The sequence below is a fragment of the Scomber scombrus genome, chromosome 19, assembly GCF_963691925.1.
Source record: "Scomber scombrus chromosome 19, fScoSco1.1, whole genome shotgun sequence".
Classification (NCBI taxonomy): domain Eukaryota; kingdom Metazoa; phylum Chordata; class Actinopteri; order Scombriformes; family Scombridae; genus Scomber; species Scomber scombrus.
This window is the reverse complement of record NC_084988.1, coordinates 14,587,845-14,604,096: the sequence shown is the minus strand read 5'-3', so window position 1 is coordinate 14,604,096 and position 16,252 is coordinate 14,587,845. Positions and strand designations below refer to the sequence as shown.

General features: G+C 40.0%; 2 protein-coding genes across 3 annotated transcripts; both read left to right on the top strand.

The window, feature by feature from the left end:
* Nucleotides 1–342: 342 nt before the first annotated feature.
* mis18bp1 (MIS18 binding protein 1) lies at nucleotides 343–6,460 on the top strand. The gene is made up of 16 exons (XM_062440878.1): nucleotides 343–1,230; nucleotides 1,337–1,474; nucleotides 1,624–1,922; nucleotides 2,039–2,112; nucleotides 2,312–2,433; nucleotides 2,560–2,650; nucleotides 2,787–2,908; nucleotides 3,023–3,189; nucleotides 3,607–3,667; nucleotides 3,751–4,480; nucleotides 4,615–4,787; nucleotides 5,177–5,316; nucleotides 5,416–5,558; nucleotides 5,721–5,808; nucleotides 5,888–5,942; nucleotides 6,297–6,460. The coding sequence occupies exons 1-16, from the start codon at nucleotides 405–407 to the stop codon at nucleotides 6,386–6,388; spliced, it is 3,321 nt and encodes a 1,106-aa protein (XP_062296862.1). The 5' UTR covers nucleotides 343–404; the 3' UTR covers nucleotides 6,389–6,460.
* Nucleotides 6,461–7,600: 1,140 nt separating this feature from the next.
* Nucleotides 7,601–15,846, top strand: tpp1 (tripeptidyl peptidase I). 2 transcript variants are annotated; one of them, XM_062439921.1, is made up of 13 exons: nucleotides 7,601–7,639; nucleotides 7,948–8,025; nucleotides 8,661–8,800; nucleotides 9,114–9,264; nucleotides 9,674–9,795; nucleotides 9,911–10,095; nucleotides 10,219–10,417; nucleotides 10,829–11,017; nucleotides 11,748–11,820; nucleotides 11,968–12,088; nucleotides 12,191–12,352; nucleotides 12,632–12,757; nucleotides 13,227–15,846. In XM_062439921.1, exons 1-13 carry the CDS (start codon nucleotides 7,629–7,631, stop codon nucleotides 13,365–13,367), a joined length of 1,698 nt encoding a protein of 565 aa, XP_062295905.1. In that variant the 5' UTR covers nucleotides 7,601–7,628; the 3' UTR covers nucleotides 13,368–15,846. The 2 variants fall into 2 exon arrangements, with proteins under 2 accessions (XP_062295905.1, XP_062295906.1); XM_062439922.1 differs by having other exon boundaries at nucleotides 7,604–7,639; nucleotides 7,951–8,025.
* The last annotated feature ends 406 nt before the right edge of the window (nucleotides 15,847–16,252 follow it).

Here is a 16,252-nt window from a genome sequence, read left to right as displayed (position 1 = left end):
TTACAGAGATATACTATATTCATGTTGGGTATGTCATTTTCGAGCAGGACCCTGAGCCAGAGGCCTAGGAAGAGGATAAAGAAGATAAAAACAAGTTTAATAAAAATAAAGCAAAATAAATAAATAAAAAGAGGTATAAGGAAGATAAAAATAATTTCAATAGAAATAAAGTAAAATAAATAACTAACTAAATAAAGAGGTATAAAGAAGATAAAATAATGTCAATGAAAATAAATAAATAACTACATAAATAACTGCGCACGCCTCCAACGGAAGTTACGTGTTATTTTTGAACTACGTCACATGATTGCTGCCAAATTTGAATTGCGGGCTAGCTAGCAAGCTAGCTGCTAGCATAGACCTTCGATAACATAATGATCTGTTTTTTCTTTTTCTAGAATACCATGGCGTCGTATCATAATTTGTCGTTATTGCAACACCAAAACCCTCGGTATGAATCTCCGGCCAAGGTGTTCGCCAAGCTAAAATCTAAAGTACAGCGAGAAGCGATATGTGCGAAGGATCCGCTGTGTAACGTTGGAGAGAACCATGGAGCATACTTTGGCTCGCCCAGGAGGAGAAAACAGAGCACCTGGTTGCCCGAAGTGCTCAAGGAGAATCACAAGATTGGCTGTTACCGTGATGAAGCGGAGGCCCTGACACTCTCACCCATATCCAGCCCACAGAAAAGCCTCGGGTATTCATACTCGGACTTCAGCTGCAAGCCTGTGGTGGAAATGCCGCTTATGACTGACAAAGGACATGTTCCTCAGTCAAGAAATCAACAGACACCAACAAAGAGAGCTTTATTTGAGTCCACAAATGTGTTTCATCCTCTGGTCAGTGGTTTCACTGGGACCAGCAGGAGTCCAGTGAAGAAAGAGCCAGTAGAAAACAGCTGTGGAGGTTGGATGTCCGAGGAGGATTGTGCTCCTCTGGAGAAACTGATGTCTCCAGAGAAGATGTTTTCCCCCGTGAGGAATAGGTTAAGAAAGAGAAAATGGGGACAGCAAGAGATGAACAAAGTTAGCAGCAGCACAAAGGAAGTCTGCAATGAAGTCATAAATCAACCACAAGAAAGGAAAAGCTCAGCTGCTTTCAGTGAGGATGGCACTCATTACAACATTTTAGCAGAGGATTTGGGTACTGTCAGAGGATATTCATTACCTGCTGAGCACCAGATGAATCATGAACCCATGTTTGCACAACCGAGATCCTCCGCACTGACCCGTGAGAGATTATTGCAATTTTGAACTCGGTGAAACTCTTTTTCTTGTGTCATCTGTATGGGGGGAACAAACTGACTTTATGTTTATGGCTTTGTTGTTTTGAACAGGCTGCAGTGTCGCTTTGAAAAATTTAACTCCGATGTCTCCAGCCAAGATGTTTGCGTGGATGAAGGAGAGGGAGAACAGACAAGAGCAGCAGGAAGTTCATGAAGTCAGCAGCAGCACAAGGGAACACATGGATGTGGGTGAGTGTGTTTGAAGTGGAGTCTGACTCAGCAAAGACAAAGTATGTACATGGGCCATAAAGATGGGAAATGGTTTTCCCTGTCTGTTTTTTTTAAGTCATGGTTCTTATTATTTGTATTTCTGGTTATACCTTATATTTTCCCCACAGATCGTTACCATCAGTCCACAAACACGCCGCCCTCCACAGCTGACAATACAGGTGAGACAGTGGATGCTGCCTTCAGAGGTGTTCCAGAGAGTGTGAGAATGGTCAATCGGCCCAGATTAGAGTCAGCTGACAGCCAGTCAGACACAGACCCCTCTGACAACCCACCCCCCGCTGCGCCTTCACAACCTGTTTTGTTTGAAGATCCGCTTGTGCTCAATTCTCCACGGATTACCATCCCAAAGAAAAACAAGGCTGTGTTTAAGCACAACAAATGGTCCCAGCACACAATGTTCCCCACCGTGAGTAGACGTTTGTTAAATGAAGAATACCTTCTTAGTAAATGTTTAATAATTGTCTTCTCTGGGAGGATTTTGTCAGTTGTTCCTCACCAGGCTTGCGTTTGTGTCTCTGGTAGGAAAGTGTGATTCACCTTACAAAGTGGTTCTTGAGAAAGAATCAGAAGGGCCTGTTTGTTGATGGATTTTGCAAGTAAGATAAGATATGATTTTAATATTCAGCCTTATGTGAATGTTTGAAATGTTTCTGCAAAGTAATCAAAGTTAACTATAGCTAAATTTCCGATTGCTTTATGATACAGAAGTGTTCTCATGCTTTGAATACCAGATTTTTCTTAAGTTTGTGTGATGTGAAAACTGATTTAAACATTTTTTTTACCACTTCTACTCAGGCAAAGGAATGTACCATGGAACAGCAACATCATTGTGGAGAGAGTTTCTAACTCTGTACTGAAGACGATTTCCGGTAGGGTTTACATCTTGGTTGGCAAGATGCAGTGGACTGAGGACTCTGGTAAGCTGGTTCAGCACTTGTATGGGTTTATAATTTACATTTAAGATATATTTAACATAGGCCAATACAACTGTAAACACTGCATGGACTAATATGCTTTCTTGCTCCATCACCTTTAACCTGCAGAGTTTCCCAAGTGGTTTTTGAAGGAGTTCATTAAAGGTTTCCCTCTGAACTGGAAGGAGCTTTATGAGAAGTTTCTGTCAGAGCCAAGAGAGTAAGACACAGGACTGTTTTTGCTGAGGATGCTGAATACAATGCCTAAGATGAAATGACTGTTGCATGATAACCATATTCACAGATAGGTCAAAACAATAATGTTTACTGAAGAGCTGGATTTTGTTTTGATGTAGACATCCGAGCAGACAAACAGAAAAGAAGCGTGCAGGGAGAAGCATTGTGGCTAAGATGACGTCTAATGATTCTGCACACAACTGCACTGTGAAGAAGCACAGGCAAAAACCTTTGAAGACACGTAAGTGCAAGAGAAAAGATACAGAAGAAGATTAAAGTAGCAATAAATGCACTGCGCAGGAATATTCAAGGACAGCAACTTTGTTTACATACACGTTTAATCTCTCTCCTGCAGCTGAGCTCTGTCCTCCCCCCGCCGCCTCTTCCTCCTCTACAAAAGTGTCTCGGAGTGGTCGGGTGATCAGGCCGCCATTGGAGTACTGGAAAGGAGAAAGAATCTTTTGGGACACGCAAATGAATGTTACCATCTACGAAGGCTACGATACCTCCATCTGCCAACCTGTAAGCAGCCAGCCTTTAACTCATATGGGTTAAATAGAGGCGTAATATGCAGGATTTTCCTAAAAGACAACTTAATGACTTGTACAAAAGTAATCTCTCTCAATCATCACTTATGACCCACTACAAGTGTGTGGTGTATGAATCTACAGAGATTCTACCCTCTGCCTGTATTTCCTTTGTTCTTATTGTTTTGCGGTGTTTGGGATGTTGCTGTGCTTCCACCTTTGGGCAGTGGGTGTGTAGCCCCCAGCCAATAACAGTGCGAGTAAATGAATGTTCTGTTTACAAACAGTCCCCAATCAGTCCTGCATGGTATGCCTTTAATAAAAAATATGTAAGATATTTTTGTCTTTGAGGGACGCTTGTCTTGCAGTTGATAGTCCTGATTATGATCAAAGTAATTTTTACATCTTTCAGAAAGTCAGTACAACGGTGTGTGCAATTTCACAGACGCCTGCCCGAGTGCTCTGCAGTGAAGGTAAATATAGTCAGTATAAAGGTAGCTTTGGTATTATTGGATGAGCTTTGAGTTGCATGCTGATAAACTCTTTGTCTTTCCAGGCCGTAAACAATATGAGTCAACCAGTGATAATGAGATGCCTGAGAATATACCACTGAGAAGAGTCAAAGCTCCACATCGCAAACGTAACCGAGCCAAGGTTAACCATGAAGAGAAGCCCCCCAGTCCGTCTGAGCCTCCTAGGGACACGCTGAGCGATTACAATAGCAGCCTCGAAAAAAGTTCTGGCAACTTAAGAAGGTCCAACCGAAAGCGTTCCACCACAAAAAGCACACACGTGAACACTGCCCCGCCATCAAAAAGTAAACCTGAAAAACCCTCAACACAGAAAACCAAAAAAGAGACCCACAACACCAACAGGCACTCCGTGAGAGGCTTGAGAAGCAGAAGCAGTGTCTCCCCGCTCTCAGGATCTACCATGAGTGACGATGAAGTATCACAGTATCTTGCAATGTCGTCGTCAGATGAGGACTTTACTGTCAAGACAAAGAAGCGAGGCAAAGGGGCACACGGAAAGAGGGGCGAGAAGGCTGTTGAATCGCAACCAAAGGGCAGGTCTTCACGGAATAAGTCCTCAGGAGAGAGTGGGAGTGAGCCGAGGAAAACAGCCAGAGTAACAAAACAGAAACAGAGCAAAACATCATCACCCATGAAGACTTTGCCTAAGTTGACGCAATCTAACAAAAAACACAAGAGACACAAAATGATTCCACAAGAGCAAGATGAAGACGACGAAGAATGGACAGAAGTAGAGCTTATAAAACTACAACAGTAAGTATCACATTCCTGTGGCAGGAGTCGGTTGCTTTTGGGAGGAATAGAGTTACATATAATTTGATATCATAACCCTAATGGCTAAGTGCTGTCAATATCTATGTGTTTCTTTCTATGTTTGTGCTCTCCAGGGCCGTGTCTCGCTATCCTAAGCACAAGGCAGGTTACTGGGAAAGGGTAGCAAGGATGGTGGGAACACGTTCTGTAGAAGAGTGCCACAACCAGCACACATTGCAGGGAAACTCCCACACTCCTAAGAAAGCCAAGAATACCAAAAAGGAGAAGGTGGAATCAGCACAAAAAGGTAATAAAGGGTCATGCAGAGGGACAGACGAAATGATAAATATAAATATGGTGAACACAAGAATGCGGAACACACAATTCAACATTATGAACTAATTTGAAATGTACCTTAGAGTTAAATCATCGCCTTTCTGATTAAACATAATTTTTTCAAAGCTACTATTCTTGTAGGGGATATATGTAATATTAAGTTACAATATATCATACCTTTTTAACAAAAACTTATGAGACCTATAGAATAACTGCATGTAGTGTGAAGGTGTTGATTTGTTCTCTGACCCTGCAACTAAAATAATAAGACTAAAATGATCAAAATGTTTATGGAGATAAGGGGGGAAAAAACAGATAGTTTACTGCTGAGATTTTGACAGGATATGAATCTATGTCCAGCTCAAGATTGTCCTGTGATATCTGCCCGTGCGGGAACCTTCAAGAGAAAGCAGCAGGTGCGTCACTTCCTGGAGGCCATGCCCAAAGACGATGTAGAGGATGCTTTCAGCACGGCATACATGCAGCACAAACGCTCTGAGGTTTGTCTCTCTTTTTTCTAAGTTTTGGTATTTTTTATGAGGTTTTGGTATCATAAAAGATGAGTGATGAGTCCCCCTTGTGACTGTCTTCATGGATAGATCCCCTCCATGTGTCTGAGTGAGGAAAATGACATCACATTGTCAAACCTGGAGCCTGTGACCCCCATCTCCACACGTCTCCATGAAGCGAAGACTCCTAATTGTCTATATATCACTCCTGGCATGATGGTTTCTCCAAACAGGTGACTTTTGTATTCTAGTTCTAGTTTTCTTTTTCACCATTTAATTGGTGAATGCAGACCACACTCTGGAAACGATAATCTAGTTTGGTCTCCTTCCCAAAGTCTCAGAGGCTTTGTATGTTTTGGAGAGAGCACTAACTCGCCTTGTTCTTGATTTCAAAGAAACGATGTCGACAAGTACGTCTATCAACTCCAGAAGAGGATTAAAAAAAATCAGTTCAACGTGGACAAAAAAGCTCCGTCTTCAAAGGTACCAGCTTCACATCTCTCAGAGTCTTGTGATTTAAAAAGCAAAACTTGATTACAATTGACTTCTTTTTTCCTTTCAGAGCTTCACACCCACACCAACAGTTAAACAAAAAATGAGAAAATGCTGTAACACAGGTAAGTTTTCTAAAAATGGTGTTGATTGTGAATTAACACCCATTTAGTGGGAATATTACAACACCTGCACACTACAGTTCAAAGTGACAGTGCTGAATTATATATGATAATGCCTGATTTTTGTTGAAGCTGTTAAAGATGTTCAACAGTGTTCATTGAGGGTGTTTTTATTTACTGCATGATTATTAAATTGTAAAGTGCTTGTTATGTTGCTCTGTGTAGAGGGAATTTTCACAATAATGTATTTTCTTGAACATGCTTTGAAAGCTGTTATTAAAATGTGTTACAGTAACACTGTCTTTGCAATATGTTGCTGATCTCAATGGATTTGTTTCACTTTTTTTTTCACTATAGAAAATGATACCTTTGTTGCCTGGGAGATGTTTCCAGACCAAGAGCCTGAAAGTGGAGAGGAAGAGGACTTTTATTTCTCAGACAATGACTGATATGAGTCAGAGCTGAAATGTTACATGATTTAAAAAAGAAAAAAGAAAATCTAGTTGTTCACTTGAATTGAAATCAGTGGAAATGAGCAGAGATGTGACTTATTTTTATTGTTCATATTTGAAAGTTACAACTGCATTCCCCTGTCGTTCACGTCAGCGTGTAAATGTGGAGGAATTTGCTTTATTTCTTTAATGTGTAAACTCAGGATCTGAACTCAAATTAGTGTGACGAACACACTATGAACTGATTGATTTGAGCCTTTTAAACAAAACCTGAAATGTGTAAAAATCCAAATTTTGCGATGTTTAAAATGCTGTTAAACATTTGTGCTGCTGTCTTCTAGGATGTCCCTATAAATACAGTATTGTTCAAAGTCCTAGTCTTGAGTCTTTTGTATTGGTCGTTTTAATAAACGTTTTTTAATTCTTAGCTATGGTTTATTTCTGTATATTATGCATTCAGATATTACAGTCATTTAAGGCAGAGCTTTCTAACCTTCATGTCTTGTCACTAAATAAAATAGATGCTTATGACCCCTTACCACAGCATGTGAACATACTGTGGGCATGAACTGTGAGAAGGATCTTTCTTTCTAAGATTGTTTCATTTTAAGTTTTTTTAGAGGGTTGAAAAGAAAAGCAAACATTTGAGAGAAACTAGATGAATTTACTATGTACACCCCTTTAATTCAGATTTAAGGTGAGCAAAGAAACTTTCCACTTTGAGCAGATAAATGTGAAAACAGCCTCTGCACATTCATTATCCTGCACGGTGAAGCTCAAACTCATTACTGACAGAACAACAAAGAAAAACATAATTTTAACTAAATGCATTGAAAAAAGAAACTAAAAAACTTTAAGGTGGTAAAATAAATCAGATTGAGTATTTCTTTTTTATACCTATTTTATTGATGTATAGGAAACATTACAAAGAGACAATAGAACAATACAAACACACAGTCGTTAACATATAACAACATAGCAGCCAGTGGGGGCTTCACTTAAAAAATACAAAGCAAAGTACATAACTCATGAGTTTTAGCAGCTTTCTTATTATTTGAATCACTAATAGTTTTTTTTAAATATATTGTTTGGTTTCCTTTTCAAATGCGAGATTGAGTATTTTAAATCTGTGTGAATCATGCATATCATCACGCTGATCACGTGAACGCATGTCACGTGACTCCTGCGTCCATTGCAGCCCAGCAGACAAACAGCTGCTGTAACAGCCGAGGACACCATGAACACACTGTGAGTGTTTGTAAACGAGTTCAAAGTTATATTTTTCTGTAGACAACGTTAACTCCTGTTAACTTGAACGTAGCTCAGCGTGTGTTTCATGTTTTTCGTGTTAGCTGCCCGCTAACGTAGCAGGTTAAAGCTGCGACTTAGCAAACACTTTCATGTTTGTGTACGCGCGTTTCATTTGACCTACATTGAAACTCTGTTTTGTTGTGACCCCGAGACAACACACTGAAGTAACGGCGTGTTTTTAATATTTTCCGGCTATATTTGTTCGTACGGACTTCTGAAATGTGTTGTGTTGTTTCTCTTGTCAGCAGGCTGACCTTCTTCATCCCCTTGTTGTCCAGCTCGTTGGTCTGGAGTGGATACCTGGAAAATAACCAAGATGTCTTGTGAGAATAATCGACTTTAAAAGCCATTCCTCTTATCTCTGTGTCAATTTAATCATATTTACAAGCCCGTCTTGACTGCCAAATACTGCAGTTAAAAGTCTAAGTCAAAGGTCTTAGATAAAATGTGTTCATAATTTGTTTGGTTTGCCTTTTTTCGATCTACAGTACTATCACTGCACTCGGGATGTGAGCGGTTTTGAGGGAACTAAGAATTTATTTACTTAAGTAATACATACAGGATTGATAAGACTCAAAGGTTCAAATATGCTGTGCGCTTATTTGTTAAAAAAAAAAGTAAACACTAGTGCTGCTCTGACAGTGTTGTCTCCATGATCTCTATTGTCTTCCATTACATGTGTGGCAGCTGTTTGTGGACTATTTGAATACCTCTCCCGAACTGCAGGATAGAGTGAAAGTCTTGGCTAATACATTACTTCGGGGGCTGGTTAAATTACTGTGTCCATAAGTTTGTATAAATGTTCAGTTAACTGTAAATCACTTCAATATAATAAATGCACTTTAAATTCTACATGTTGGTTAATAGCTGTATATTCAGGTCACGCAGAGACAAATAATGTTTTCATATTCTATTTTTAGTGACAGGATAATGAAATGTTTTTTGCTCTTTCCCTCAGGAAACCAGAGGGCTGGACTCATGTTGGCCAGGTCGACCCAACAGAGGAGCTGGAGCTGACCTTTGCCCTCAAGCAGCAGAATGTTCACCTGCTGGAGGAAAGACTCAGGCTTGTGTCAGACCCTGACTCAGCTCAATATGGTAGGACTCTGTGACATTACCGCCGGTCGTCCTCAAGCAACCCTAAAATACACTTGTTTTCGATAAGCTTCCCAGCAGCGTTTGTGAATGTATTCAAATGTATTTCTATTTTTTTATTCTTCATGGTGTGCAGAATATCACAAGAAATATGAAAATAACTGCTCTGCTACGTCATGACAGTTTAACCATCTGATAAGATTGGAGCCTTTTCTCAACCTTGCCCTTTTTCTTTCCAACAAAAAGAGCCTTCATTACTTCACTGCTTCATTTAACGTAGAAGAGTCGTGACAGAAATCTGTTTTGTCCCCTGCAGGTAAATACCTCCACCTAGAAGAAGTAGCCTCCCTCGTGCATCCATCTGAACTGACCCAGAAGGTGGTACATCACTGGCTGCAGAGTCATGGGATAAAAAACTGTCAGACTGTCCACACTCAGGACTTTTTACAGTGCACCATGACTGCAGAGTAAGCATATATTTTTAGGCAACATTTGTTCTGCTTACTCAAGTTATTTCCACTTGCTCTTGACACAGTTAAATTACAAAAGGGTACTTTTTCTGATTTGGTTCCCAAAGTAAATCATGCAGAGGCCACACTCTGCTCTGATCTTGTGATTCAGTTCCTCTTCTCTGTGGTTACTGGTTGAACTTTGAGCTGAGGCTTTGGTTTTGAAATGTATAAATCTGACTCAAGGTGATTGGTTCCCACAAAACTACACTTTAAGAACATTTTTGGATTTGCATCAGTTTGGCATATAAGCTATGAGTTTCTTATATGTATAACTTCAATTTGGGTGTTTGTTTTCCATAATGTGTGTGTGCATTTTTTCTTGACTTTTTGGCTGTGGCTGTTTTTGTTTGGATTATGTACACAGGGTCGCAGAGACGCTGCTTCCAGGTAGCAAATTCCACCGTTATACCAGAGACGGCCAGTCTGTAGTGAGGTCTTCAGCTCCGTACTCTGTTCATGATGATATTCACCAGCACCTTGACTTTGGTAAGCACATTTTCTTTAGCTGTGAAGCATTCATCTATTTTCTGCTGTACATTTAGGTTAGGCTTTGTACTATATTTTGATAGATTAATGTTTTTTCCCCCCCCTGTTCCGACAGTTGGAGGACTTCACCGCTTTCCTCCTAAAGGGCTGGACCCCAACAAAGCCTCATCTGACAGGAAGCAAAAGCAGTCAAAGGTTGGGATACACCTGGGAGTGACTCCTGCCATCTTGAGGGCTCGCTATAACCTGTCAGCAAGTGATGTTGGAACGGCTCAGAACAACAGCCAGGCTGTCGCTCAGGTGTGACTCTTTCACAGTATCAGTTCAGGATGAAATGTTGCTTTTATATTCATTAGCTCACACTGAAATCTCACTACAACTCGTTGTACTTTGTCACTTTACCTGGCTGTTTTCTATTTTCAGTTCTTGGAGCAGTACTACAGCCCAGCAGACTTGGCTGAGTTCATGACGATGTTTGGTCGGAGCTTCAAGCATCTGTCTCAGGTGGACCGGGTTGTAGGCACCCAGGGAAAAGGAAAGACTGGTATTGAGGCCAGTCTGGATGTGGAGTACATCATGAGCACAGGGGCAAACATCTCCACGTGGGTCTTCACTAATCCAGGTCTGTAAAGAGAGGTTTAAATTGGGTTTGTGTGTTTGAATGTATGATGTCTCAACCCTTTCTCTTTTTGAGGTAAGAATAAGAGAAAAAAAATAATGTTTTTATAATCCATACAACATAAAAGCATTGCATTAAAATACGTTCCTGCTGTTCTTCTTGACAACTGCTTTAAACAGTGTTTCTGATTTCTATTATTTTGAATGCCTAACAGTGATCATATTGAAAGACAAATAAAGAGCAGCCAAAAGCTCTGTACAAAAGTAAAATAGCATGAGGTTAAAGATATCAGTAAGAAGAGTTATTAAGGGTAATATTTTATGACTCACTGTCACATTCTGATCTCTCATATTTCAGCTCTATAAAAAACATACACGCACACACAGGCACTCACACTTCCTCATTGTCCTCCAGGTCGTCATGAATCCCAGGAGCCGTTCCTCCAGTGGATGGTTCTGCTCAGCAACATGTCTGACCTGCCCTGGGTTCACACCATCAGCTACGGGGACGACGAGGACAGCCTGTCTACTGCCTACATGATGCGCATCAACACAGAGTTTATGAAGGCCGGCGTCAGGGGCATCTCTTTGCTCTTTGCTTCCGGTCAGTAATAGGAGGAAGTATGCAGAATTCATCCAAAAAGTGTCTACTTGTAGCACACAAACACATTCAGGATCATTTCACAAATAACGCCTAATTCATATCACATCAGCAAAATATGAATGTCAGAGAACAAACTCAGAGTAAAGCCACTGTTACAGGAAAGTTTCAGCCTGTTGTCTTTAGAAATGTAATTTAGTTTCTAAAACTGAGGCTTATGAAACTGTAGCATTTCTTTCACTCCTGTTGGTTAAAGCCTGTGACCTCTCACTGTTTTGTGGTTTAGTTTTAATACACCTAGTCCAGACAGTTAAAAACAAATTCCTGTTTTAAGTGGTACAGGACTCGAAAAACTATACTCACACTTGGGGAACTGTAAACTCTAATTTCGTAACAGCCTGTGAGGGAGTGATGAAAATTAGATCCCCTCAGTCTCTTTGGTAACACATCAACTGACTTTGGCGTTGGTCCATTTTTACGGTGCGATTATAATCTGACTTGAAACATGAATAGATCATTATTGTTTCACATAACACACCCACAATGGCATGGTGGATGTGGGAAGCAAACGTGTTCAAGTGTGACCTTTTTTTGCTGTAGCTTTTTTTCTGTGACTTAGAACAATACTCACAGTAAAATGTGCTCCATGAGTATCTGTTACATCATTTTCTCTCTGATTGTGTAACAACTTCTTGTTTTTGTTTTAATTTCTCTGATCTTGTTTCATGTTCAGGTGACAGTGGTGCTGGATGCAAACATTTGGGTAAAGGACAAAACTGTTTCAGGCCCAGTTTTCCTGCCTCAAGGTAAAACATTAACTTGTTTTTCTGTACTGCTACTGGACCTTTTGAAGGCATTTGTCTCATATGTCATAATAATGAATAAGGGAATTAAAACTTTCTCAAAAAAAGAACCAAAGGTCTAATGCCCTATGCCCTGCTTCTTGTTCCCAGCCCCTATGTGACTACAGTAGGAGGAACTTCATTCAAGAATCCCTTCAAACTGACATATGAAGTTACAGATTATATCAGTGGAGGTGGCTTCAGTAACGTCTTCAAGATGCCAGAATACCAGGTAATCACATCAGGTCATTCATGTGCTTTTTACACACATTTTGATACTGCTTAATGCTTCATTAGGTTATGTGATTTATGCAGAGTAATTGTGTCCCTACAGGCCAGTGCAGTGGATGGCTATCTGAAGACTGTAGCTGCAGCCCTCCCACCTCGGGCTTACTTCAATATCACTGGCAGGGCTTATCCAGACATGGCTGCTCTGTCTGACAATTACTGGGTGGTCATGAACAGAGTACCCGTCCCGTGGGTGTCTGGGACTTCGGTAAAATATTTCACACTTGATTTATGTGTTTTAGTGAATAGAGAATTGATGGTGTGACTAAATTAAATAGACATACAGGATATATCTGTAATGAAATGCTTTTCATCAGTAAAAACTAGTCAATTTTACAAGATAAATGTAAGATGAATACATCATGTAAATTAACATGCAAATGATTATAAGTGTAATAGATTATGAGTATAATAGTTTTATTTAGCAATAATGCTTCTGAATGCTCACTTCATTGTGCATCATTTAATCTCTTAATTGCCCCTCTAGGCATCGACCCCGGTGGTTGGCGGCATGCTGTCTCTCATCAATGATCAGCGGCTGCGGAAGGGCCTGCCTGTCCTGGGCTTCCTCAACCCACGCCTCTACAAGCTCAAGGGACAGGCCTTATTTGATGTGAGTCATTACTCTACTATTTACTCTACTGGACGAATGTTTTCCTTGTCCAAGACTTGTTTGATGTAGCAATCTGTGTTACCAACATTTATTGTGAGTTATGTTCTTACTTTGGGATTTAATTATTTTCATTGATGTTTACTTATTTGTAAAGTGTTTTTAAAGTTGATATACAAGTGACAGTTTCATGACACAGCCCGAGAAATCAAATTATCCCTGTGTAGAAATTGAATTCCTTCTTAAGGCACCTAATCCAATAACAACCCCAAAACATGCAGTATTGTGCAACATTCTGCTTTAAAATAACAAGACAAACAACATGCTTTCAGTTACTTAACTACGGTGATAAGTGGAAGTGGTACACTTGTACATTCAGTAAGCATGTTTTGAAGATGCAAGAAGAAAAGCTTTTGAAACACATTCTGTATTCATGGTCTTTTTGCTTAAGTATATACATTCTTGCCTCCAGGTGACTGAAGGTTGTCATCTGGGCTGCCTAGACGAGCAAGTTCAGGGGCATGGTTTCTGTGCTGCACCATCATGGGACCCGGTGACTGGCTGGGGAACACCAAACTACCCTGAACTGCTGGCTGTACTGCTGGCTGAGTGAACATCCCCAGGTCCAGAAAGTTAAACCACCAGGGCAGCTTCTGCTCTGAGAGCAGGTACTATACACACATCCAAAATCCTGACGAGGCACCTGATGCCAAAGGCACGATGGTGTCATGGAGGAAAAACGATGCCTACGGTCTAGATTTATGCCTTTTTAATTTTATTCCGATTTTCATGTGAGGTTGAAATATTGCAGTATTACAGTCTACAGGGATCTTTTTTCTCTCATCAACTATTCTGTCCATTTATGGATAAATTCTCTATCATACAATTATTTTTACTCCAAAAGGCTTAAAAGCTGTTATATAGCAGATATTTTTAGGTCGGGGTTAGTGGTGAGATTTTTAATGCTTCACTGCAGTTGCCTGTTTCTGCTGTTCACTGAATTTGATCTGACCCAGATTGTTCTGTGAATCTCTTACACAGGAACTTGCAGGCAGATGGGTGTTACAGTAATCTTGTGCTTTCAAATCATGCTGCTACCTACACAGCAATGGGAAGTGTGGATAAAATGGTTGCTATGCATAAAACTTAAAATGCTGAAATACTCACACCAATCACCTTAGTTGTACACACAGGCCTATCTAAATCTATTTTGTAACAGCTGAACGAAAATATAAAACAACATTTTAGTTGTTCTCATTTTTCACGAGTTGTAATTAAAAAAAAGATCTAAGCCCTTTTCTATACATACATAAGGCTTATTTCTCAAATGTGTTTAAATCTTTATGTAAGTGAGCACTTCTTTGCCAAGATAGTCCATCTACCTCAGAGGTGTGGCATATCAAGACACTGAATAAACAGCAGCAGTACACGGGTGTGCCTTGGGCTGTTCACAATAAAAGGCCATGCTCAAATGAGCAGTTTATCACAAAACAATGCCACAGATGTTACAAGTTTTGAGAGAGCGTACTTGGAGCTGTTGCCCTTCTATTGATAGTCCTCTCACTACCATAAGCCCTCTCCAATGTCGTTTCCAAGAATTTGGCATTACATCCATTACTGCAAACTGTCAGAAACAGTCTCATGTAGGCTCATCTCCATGCTTATTGTCTTCTTCACCTGACTGTAGTTCCTACTTGACTGACTTGAGTGGGCAAATGCTCACTTTCAATGTCATCTGGCAGTTTGGGAAAGCGTTATCTACACAGATGAATCCCAGTTTTCACTTTAGTGGGCAGATGGCAGACAGTGTATAATGTCATGTTGGTGAGCTGTTTGCTAATGTCAACGTTGTAAACAGGGTGCACCACGGTGGCAGTGAGGTTATGGTTTAGGGAGGCATACTCTACGAATAATGAACACAATGCAGAGATAACATGACAAGATCCTGAGGCCATGTCATTCATCCACCGCCATCCCCTCGTGTTGCACCGTGATGTGCACAGACCCATATTGCAAGGATTCGTACACAATTCCTAGAAGCTCAGACCATTCAAGTTCTTGCATGGCCTGCATACTCAACAGACATGTCACCTATTGAGCATGTTTGGGATGCCCTGGATCAGTGTGTACAACTGTGTGTTCCAGTATCTAGAAACTTTGCACAGCCATTGAAGAGGAGCGACCACCCCTCCATAACCCACCATCAACAACCTTGTCAACTCTATGTGATGGATATGTGCCGCACTGCATGAAGCACTCGGTCACACCAGATACTAGCTGCTTTAACCCCAGAAAAAAAAAAAAACACATCTGTGAATTTATGCGAAATCCATAGTTCAGTGCCCAATTAATATCCTTTTTTCCAAGATAAAACTGCACATTTCAGTGGCTTTTTATTGTAATTGGGCTAAGGCACACCTGTGCAATAATCATGCTGTTTAATCAGCGTCTTGATCAGCCACACCTGTCAGGCGTTTAGATTATCTTGGCAAAGGTGAAGTAATCACTAACATGGATTTAAACAAATGTGAACATAATTTGAGGGAAATAAGCCTTTTGTGTGCATAGAAAGTCTTAAATCTTTTATTTCAACTCATGAAAATGAGAGCAAAAACATGAGTGCTGTTTATATTTTTGTTCAGTATATTAAGACATTATATTACATGTCAAAAATCTACTCCGGATGCAACAATCTTCTCAGATTTTTAGCATTTAGCAAATTGTTGGACTTGTTTAGTTTATAGTAATATTTTAATGCTATTCTGCAGGGACATGCTAGTTAAGTCATTTAAAGTCAAACATTTTTGCATGCAACTCTACAAATGTCACTTGTGACACATACTGTCTGTGGTTTAAGTTGGACAGGACCTGTAAAACTTGATTATTTTTTGGTTTGAGCTGCAGCCGCAAACCAACCACATGCACTGTAGATTAAAAAAAAAGAAAAGTGGGTTAAAAGTGATTCAGCAACTCTACCCACCAGTCTGTCATCTTTGCACTTGTTTTTATCTTTGACCATGTAAATCCTCAAATCAGATAATGTGAGAAAGGCTACCTGTGCTGTGTAATAAAGATGGATTTTTACTTTAAGATGTCACGTGATTGTGTGTGTGATGCTGCAGTTTTTTAGAACTAATCCAAATGCTTATGAGGTGAAGTGTATTTGATCTCATTCAAAGTTTGTCATATGCAAAAACAGAGCTGCTATTCAGAAATAAGGCTGTTAAATTATATTGTTACTAACGAAATAGCAAAAAGTGACATTTGAGATTGCATTCATGTTATCTAAAGTGAGACATAGTATAATATCTCTTCAGGCAGTATTAGAACAAACCCTATCAATGCAAATTTGATGTTCCCCTCTAGGCTCTATACTGTTGTCTCATTTCAGGCAAAAAAAATGACAGATGTAATTTTCTTAAGTTTCTTAGTTAGACACTTCCTTGTTAAACTCACATTTTACCAAAGAGGAAATGCAATGTAAGGTACTTTCCCAAA